This window comes from Papaver somniferum, chromosome 7 (assembly GCF_003573695.1).
Source record: "Papaver somniferum cultivar HN1 chromosome 7, ASM357369v1, whole genome shotgun sequence".
NCBI lineage: Eukaryota > Viridiplantae > Streptophyta > Magnoliopsida > Ranunculales > Papaveraceae > Papaver > Papaver somniferum.
Window position 1 is genome coordinate 268214733 of NC_039364.1, and position 8417 is coordinate 268223149.

An 8417-nucleotide genomic window follows, 5' to 3' on the forward strand; every position below is an offset into this window, starting at 1 on the left:
TTAAAGTGTTTTACATGTTGAATAACACAAAATTATCCTACAATGTATATCTTTATCTCATAATAACATATTCTGACAAACTTTAATTTTAAATTAGAAAGTTTATGAGGTTTAAGAAAAGTCATATTTAGACCTTCGGTTAAACATTCTGCTATCCATGGCGTCACTCTTAATACCTATGGTTGTTACCAATAAGATTTTTATAAAATAAGAGCTTAAGGTCAATTTCAATGCTAATTTCAAAGAAGGTAGTAATGTGAACGTAGACTAATTATGAGGAATTTTGCAGGTGAATGCAAATGAATAACAAGCATCCCTTTGAATGCTTATAAAGAGGGGAAAGCTGAAGCATTAGGGGCAATGCAGGAAATGATATGAACTAAAGAAATGAACATCTCACACTTGCATCTAGAGGGTGAAAACATCCATGTGGTGGCTGATGTGCACGTGACTATAACATTAGTTAGATGGACTATAAATCTAGTTATCAAAGACAATTTAGATTTACTTCCGACTGTCATCTTCTGGAAATGTGATGTGATTTGTAGATAGTGGTAAAAGTGGTTCGATTCTCAGACTTGCGAAGGATAAAATATAAACTTAAATTCTAAAACTAAAATAGAAAACAAACTAAAAATTGTCACAAACTCAACCAAAGATGATATCAATATTAAAAGAACACTGAGGTTAAGATTCCACTATTTTCTAAGTTCAAAGTGATTTAATCCCAATATTTATATTTATGCAATTTTCTCGTTCAATTTGATTCTAACTATTGCAACAAGTAGATTCTCAAAATAACAAGTGTAAATCCGAAGCATAGAACATCAAAAACCTAGGTCCAAGTATGCTCTATCAAAAGAAATAACAATTGTAAAAATCATTCAAACAATTTTCAACCAAGGAAATAATCATAAAATAATTGCAAATAAATAAATAAAATAGAATATACCACTTCTTGTTGGAAAAATAGCTTCCTCTATCGCCTCAGCAATGGGTTTAGCTCCTCATATTAATCACTTGCTCAAAATATTTGTTTATGGTTCAAAAGTTGATTAAAAGATGAAAAACTATAACACTGATTGTTTGCAACGATGTATGGCGTTGCAAACAAAGGAACTGTTACACAAAAAGTCACTGTAGCAGCGTTACAAATTTGAGACGCTGTTCTTATTTGCAATTTGTTCTTCAGCAAGCAGCAGAAACACGGGTTTTCCTGCAACTTGATCAATTCAGCTCTGTATGCTACAAACTCCTCTGCGACTGCTCCAATAACTTCGTAACCTTCCCTGGAACTCGAACACACCTTTTATACTGCTCAGAAACCTAAAAATAGCGATTAATTCTCTCTTTTTCTTTCGTGCAAGCCACGGCAATAATCTTCTCTGCCAACTTCCTTACGCGTTTCTAAGACTTCCAATCATCCGAAACTCTTCCTTAGATAGATCTCACCTTAGGAAACAATATCACGCCTTTAGTCTCCTGAAATTCCTAAAATAATTCCATACAGTTTCCTTTTACAAGTCAACCTCTGTTTTCTTTCTCCGGATTATCAGCCCAATTTGATCGATTAAATCACCCATAACAGCCTGTTTAGTTATATCACGTCCATCCCAACAAAAATCCGAGGTTGAATCTCCCTAAAACTTCTCAAAATTTTGATTTCTTAAACTGCAGGCTCGCTGGTTTTGTTTCCCGCCAAAACCAGAATTCAAATGATGAGGATGACCTCCCCCTATCCTGTGCTGGTCTCCCTTTAGCAGCTGCCTGGAAATGGATGCCCCTTAGTAATTGGTTACCCCTTATCCATTTGAGGGGTCCGAATAGCAAGTGTCCTCCGGGGGTGCCCCGCGCAACTTTTCGAGCAGATTTTTCCAAAAATGTTATTGGCCAAAAATACCTACACACACATAAACACCATAATAAGTACAAAAATGAGCACTATCAATTATAGAATCGAGATAAATTAGACACAAAAATGTGTCTATCAAATACCCCCAAACTATTATTTGCTAGTCCTCGAGCAAATAAAATAAAATAAAATCCTAACTCACTGACGCAGGCATCGTCGATTGCATTTAGCGTATGCAATAAGCCTTTAAACCCCTAGGTGCCCTAGTGGCCGAGTTTAGTCTCGGAGGGCTTACAAGAGGTATACCCACAAAACCTTACTCCAGACCTTAGCTATCTACAGAACCTTGGAAGGCACTAAAGAATCTCCTTGGTTGGCATACTTATTGACTACAGGAGAAGTACCCTGATGCGAAATTCCAATTGTTGTACACGAGTTTGCACTCAAGCATACTAAAATTCATATAAAGTGACAGAGCTCTACTCAGATAGTTGCACTATGGACATCAATATTCGGAGTCAAACAATCACATGGATAGATTAAGAAGATGGATAGAGAAAAACATAGATGGTTTTGATGTTTACTAAGTGAACGGCGTTTCCCATATCTGTCTGAAGGCCTCCGCCAAAATGAACCTATCCTAATGGATTGAGATACTAGTCTGACTAATATCAACACACTGGCATATACAAGGGAACCAGTGGTCGATAACCTAACTCTAGGTCAACACAACTGGATGGCATATACAAGGGTACCAGTGGTCGACTTTATTGAATTTATTCCTTTTGGTCAAATGGTCTGGTCTCAATTTTTTTTTCATCTTTTTTTTTCCTTTTTTTTTCAATTTTTTTTTGGTATCTCAATCACTCTAATTCACCCTAGCATTGGTAACAACTTGAATCGTGAGCCCCACCTATCACTTAGAGAAACATAGTTTAAAAACAAAACAACATCAAAAAGAAGTGAAAAGGACTCAACGAGATATGGTGAAACTATCATGTTATTCCTAACAACTGAGCTCTGTGCTTTATGAATAGACTCTTTAGATGTTTGCCATCTAATCAGATTGGTTCCTCAACTCCTACAACCAAAATGCTTCCATCCACTTAGATTAGTTAGTGCGATCCTTAATAAGCATAAATTTCTAGGCTCTGGAGTTTATTAATGCAACTAAAAAGTTTCTCCCATACCCCCAAACTTAAATCTAACATTGTCCTCAATGTTCTAAAGATGAAATTAAAAGCATGAACAAGGAGAAACTGTTACCATTGAAGCAAAAGAGTTAAGGAAAGATATTACCGTGTTGCATGAGATTGGGTTACCTCAAGAAGTGCTAAGTTTAAAGTCTTCAGCCAGACATCAAGTTTCATAAATGGCTAGTTACCTTTCAAATCATATATCAGTAGTCGAAATAACTGTGGGTCATCAAAACCAAATAAAACTGCCACTAATATGAAACAACTGCACAGGATCAGAAAAAATAACATAAGGAGCACAACCTCATTGAAAGTTTCTTGCAAGACAACTGGATTTATTTGGGGCACCCATTTGGGCTTCATATGAGTGTCTTGAAAAACAGATTCATCCGAAAAACGGGACTTTAATAGCTGGATTTCCTCCTGGACAGTATCAGGAGGATCGGGTTGAGGAGTCTGAATAGACTCAAGTGATACCTCATATGCAGTAGGCTCGAGTCCCAAGTTAGGGACTTCTACTGGGGATAATTGACGATCACTACCCCCAAACTTAGAATTTTGGGTGTCTCTAAATAGACTAGTCACAATATTCCTAATTTCTAGACCATCAGGTTTCTGAAAAAGGTCAATTGCTTTCTCTGATTATAATGGGTGGTTCATCCTCTAAATTCTTTTGAGGTATACTAGCTGTAGGACTTATATGTTTCATATCCTGTATGGTCAACCCTAGAGTTTCCTTATTGTCTTGAAGCACGATTTCTGGCCTGCTGTCCTGATCGGATGCTATAATCACAGGCAAAGTCTTAGATGGCCCTAAGAATGCAGATTTAGGGTCCAACTTAGGAGGCTCTTCTAAACAAGGGATTAAGGTAGACTCAAAAGCTAGTAATGGTTCGAACCTAGCTTTCCATTTATCAGTATCTAACATAGGAATAGAATCCAACATAGCATTCACTTGTTCAATGTTGCTATCTTCGTCGAAATCCATGCTAAAGTGGGCTAGACAACTCTCTAATGGATCTTCTGATGCGATATTTGGTAATGACTCATGAGCTAAGGTTCATATCATGTTCACCTCTTCAATGCACGTGTCATCTAGCTCAGAATGTAGCTTATTGACATTAAAAATATTTAACTCAATAGTCATATTACCAAAAGATAGATTCATAATACCATTTCGACAGTTTATGATCGCATTAGGCGTAGCTAAAAATGGGCGACCTAAAATCACAGGTATCTGGTTCTATGGGTCAGGGACAGGTTGGGTATCTAAGACCACGAAATCCACAGGATAAATAAACTTGTCGACCTCAATAAGAACATCTTTTATCACACCACGAGGAATCTTGACAGACCTATCAGCTAACTGCAATGTTATCTTGGTAGGTTTCAATTCACCGAGCCCTAGCTTTTTAAGTACACATGGTATGGGAGTAAGTTCACACTGGCTCCTAAGTCAAGTAAAGCTTTGTGTACCCTGTGTTTTCCTATCGTACAAGCAATGGTAGGCGCACCTGGGTCTTTATATTTAGGAGTTGTGGGGTTCTGAATGATCGAACTTACATGACTAGCTAAAAAGGCTTTTTTAGGGACACTAATCTTTCGCTTTCGCGTACACATATCCTTAAGAAACTTGGCATAAGCTGGAAGTTGCCTAATTGCTTCTAGTAACGGAAGGTTTATGGTAACTTTCCTAAAAACCTCCATTATGTCATTAAAGTTGGATTCACTCTTTGTTGGTACTAATAGCTGTGGAAATGGGGCTCTAGGCATAAAATAGGGCCTCTCAGGAACCGAATTGACATCATCAGAAACTTTATCAGTCTCCTCATCTATGGTTGGTCCTGAGGGGTGAACAACTGTATGCTCACTATCGGGCATGGTTACATGATTGTCTACTACTCTACCACTGCTAAGGGTTCTAACATCATTCAATTGATTCGATGGTTTTGCACCTACTTCATGAACTCCTCTAGGATTGGGATTAGTCTGACTAGGGAACCTTCCGTTATCTCTCTCACTTAAGGTCTTAGCTATTTGGACGACTTGAAGCTCTAACTTAGCAAGATTCTGAGCATTAGTTTGAAAGTTCTGCTTGGTTTCCTGTTGAAAACTAACTTGGCTCTTTAATAACATGTCCTGGCTCTGTGCTAACATATCCTGGCTCTTTCTTAATATACTAAGAGATTCCTATAAGCTCGTTATTCTATTCTCTGAAGAGTTCTGAAACTGACCTGAAGAGTTCTTATCTGAACCAAAACCTGGGGGAGCATTAGAATTACTAAACTGACCTTGACTCTGGCCTTTAGACCACGAAATGTTCGGATGGTTTCTCCAACCAGGATTATAGGTTTCTGAATATGGGTCAAACTTCTGACGGTTATCGAATCTAGTGTTATTATCGAGAGCATTGTCTTGCTCTTCATTATTCTGGCCTTCCCAAAAAGGCTCTAATCTACCACTAGTGTGACCCACTTCTAAAGCTTCTAACCTTTTCGATATAGCAGCAATTTTGGCATCTGATTCAAAGTTTCCTTCTACCCTATTAATGTTTCCTATGCCTAAAAGAATTGTTTTCTGGGGTCCCCTATTACTTTCCCATTGTAGGGTCTTTTCGGCGATTTCATGCAAATATGTCATCGCATCATCAACTGTTTAGTTTTCAAACCCACCTGTACACATAGATTCTACTGTGGTTGTAGTGGGATAATCTAAACTCTCATAAAGGATCTGAACTAACCTAACTTTTGTAAAAGCTATGACCTTGGTTAAATTGTCTAAAGAACGCTTGCAGAACATGAGAGATTCTAAATGGCCATCATTTCTTGAAGATGTTAACTCATTTTGTCGTAAACACGATATATCGATCATTCAGATGGATGAGGATTATGTACCTCCAGGGAGATCACGGCGATACGGACAGGTAATAAAAAATTTACATCAATATCAAGTTGAATTATTTTATGTTTGCATAGATAAACAACTTGCTGAACTCAACAATCGCTTTGATGAAATGAATATGGAATTACTTGTTTGTATGTCGTGCCTAAACCCGAAGAATGATTTTGTTGCTTTTGATACCAAGAATTTGGTTCGTCTTGCCGAATTTTATCCTGATGACTTCTCAGAGCAAGAACGCATGGACCTTGAAAATCAACTCGAGGTTTATGAAATGGATATGAAATCCAATGATGTATTTAAAGAGTTAAATGAAATTAGCAGTCTATCTAAGAAATTGGTTGAGACTGGGAAGGATGTTGTATATAATTGGGTGTATAAGCTTATAAAGTTATCACTAATCTTACCAGTTGCTACCGCTGCGGTTGAAAGAGCTTTTTCTGCAATGAACATTGTCAAATCTCGCCTACGGAATCGAATGGGGATGAATGGTTAAATTATTGCTTAATCACATATATTGAGAGGGAGATTTTTAATACCATAAAGGATGAGGTAATCATGCAGCGCTTTCAGAAAATGAAACCCCGGAAAAGACAATTATGAATTTGTTTTTTGCTTTTTAGTTAAAGGTTTGTTACGTTTTCTTATGAATGTTAGCAGATTATAACAAAGGTAATTGAATTACCTCAACCGAACATGAATTTTTTGGATTGGAATCAGATTCCTTGGAATCCAATTCCAAAAATTGGATTACCCCATAATTGAATTCCTAGGATTCTAATTTTTCCAACCGAACGGGCTATAAGAAGACGGCAAAAGAAGTAATCTGGACGAGGGGTGTGACTCAAGTTATGCACTCACACGAACATGGGAGGGCGCCAGAATGCTGTGCAGGTGGCCCCATCAAAGATCAAATACCGTCCGATCACAACAAAGTCCAAGTTTATACATGTCTCTGATTGTAAGTGGGCAGTTGAAAGGCTTACATCATGTTTGTTTTTTCCTCTATGTAGAGGCTAACCTCTATGAGCCTCTATATAGTGGTGGGTCCCATTTATTTGGTGTTTGTTTTTTTCACTACCTCTACAAAGATAGAGGTAAATCTCTATCTATATAGAGGAAATCAAATAGCACCAATGAGGTGCTATCTTTGAGCCTCTACCTCTATTAAACCTTCAAATGACTAATATATCCTCGAACAAACTTATAATGTCCAAAAATAATTCCTTAATTTAAAATCTAAAATTTTACATGTTTCAAGAAAAGTGATACTTTCGCCTGTTTCAGAAAAAGGGATATTTTCGCGCTGTTTCAGAAAAAAGTGATATTTTGCTCCGTTGCAGAAAAAGTGACACTTTAGCCCCGTTTCAGAAAAAGTGATACTTCCCCCGTTTCAGAAAAAATGATACTTTCACGCCGTTTCAGAAAAAGTGATATTTTCGCCCCGTTTCAGAAAAAGTGATACTTTCGCATGCTTCAGAAAAAGTGATACTTTCGCGCTGTTTCAGAAAAAGTGATATTTTTGTTCCGTTTCAGAAAAAGTGATTTTTTCCATGTTTCAGAAAAAGTGATATTTTTGCCCTGTTTCAGAAAAAGTGAATTTTTTGCCCCGTTTTAGAAAAAGTGATATTTTCGTTCTGTTTCAGAAAAAGTTATGTTTTTGCCCCGTTTCAGAAAAAGTGATTTTTGCCCTGTTTCAGAAAAGGTGATTTTTTTTTCCGTTTCAGAAAAAGTGATACTTTCGCCCGTTTCAGATAAAGTGATACTTTCTCCCGTTTCAGATAAAGTGATACTTTCACCCGTTTCAGATAAAGTGATATTTTTGATCCGTTTCAGAAAAAGTGATATTTTTACCCCGTTTCAGAAAAAAGTTATACTTTGGCTCCGTTTCAGAAAAAGTGAACATCTTTGGTTGTATTTTCTAATACATTTTTTTCCTTTTGGAATTTTTGAACATCTTTGGTTGTAATGGATATTCATGGATTTTTTGAATATTATAAGGGTAAAATGAGAAATATATAAAATTGGGTACACAATATAGAGTTGTTAGATAATGGTCAAACAAACATGATTTTAAGAGAGATTATATAGTGATATTTATATAGATATAAAAATAAACCTCTATATGAACACTCTACCTATATAGAGGAAAAAACAAACGTGTTGTTAGTGCGATTGTACGTGTCAAAAACTTATGACAGAAATCATACTAATATATTTATTACCTGAATATCGAATAAAAAAACAGAAAAGACAAAGTAATCCGACACATTAAGAGAGAATCATCAACACGTACAAAAGAAACGGTTATCGCAGTCTAAATTTTTATTTAGACCGACATCTTTACAAAAGAAATAAAATAATGTTTCGCTCTTATCGTCTCTTACTGCTAACGGATCAGAGGATATGTCCAAAAGAGAGGGTAAATCGCTTGTTTAAGGACATGGTCTAAATATAAGTCGAAGAAATGC

General features: G+C 36.5%; 1 protein-coding gene across 1 annotated transcript; it reads left to right on the forward strand.

The window, feature by feature from the left end:
• Positions 1-5806: 5806 nt before the first annotated feature.
• On the forward strand, positions 5807-6442 carry LOC113296585. The gene has a single exon (XM_026544888.1). The coding sequence runs from the start codon at positions 5807-5809 to the stop codon at positions 6440-6442; it is 636 nt and encodes a 211-aa protein (XP_026400673.1).
• Positions 6443-8417: the final 1975 nt, after the last annotated feature.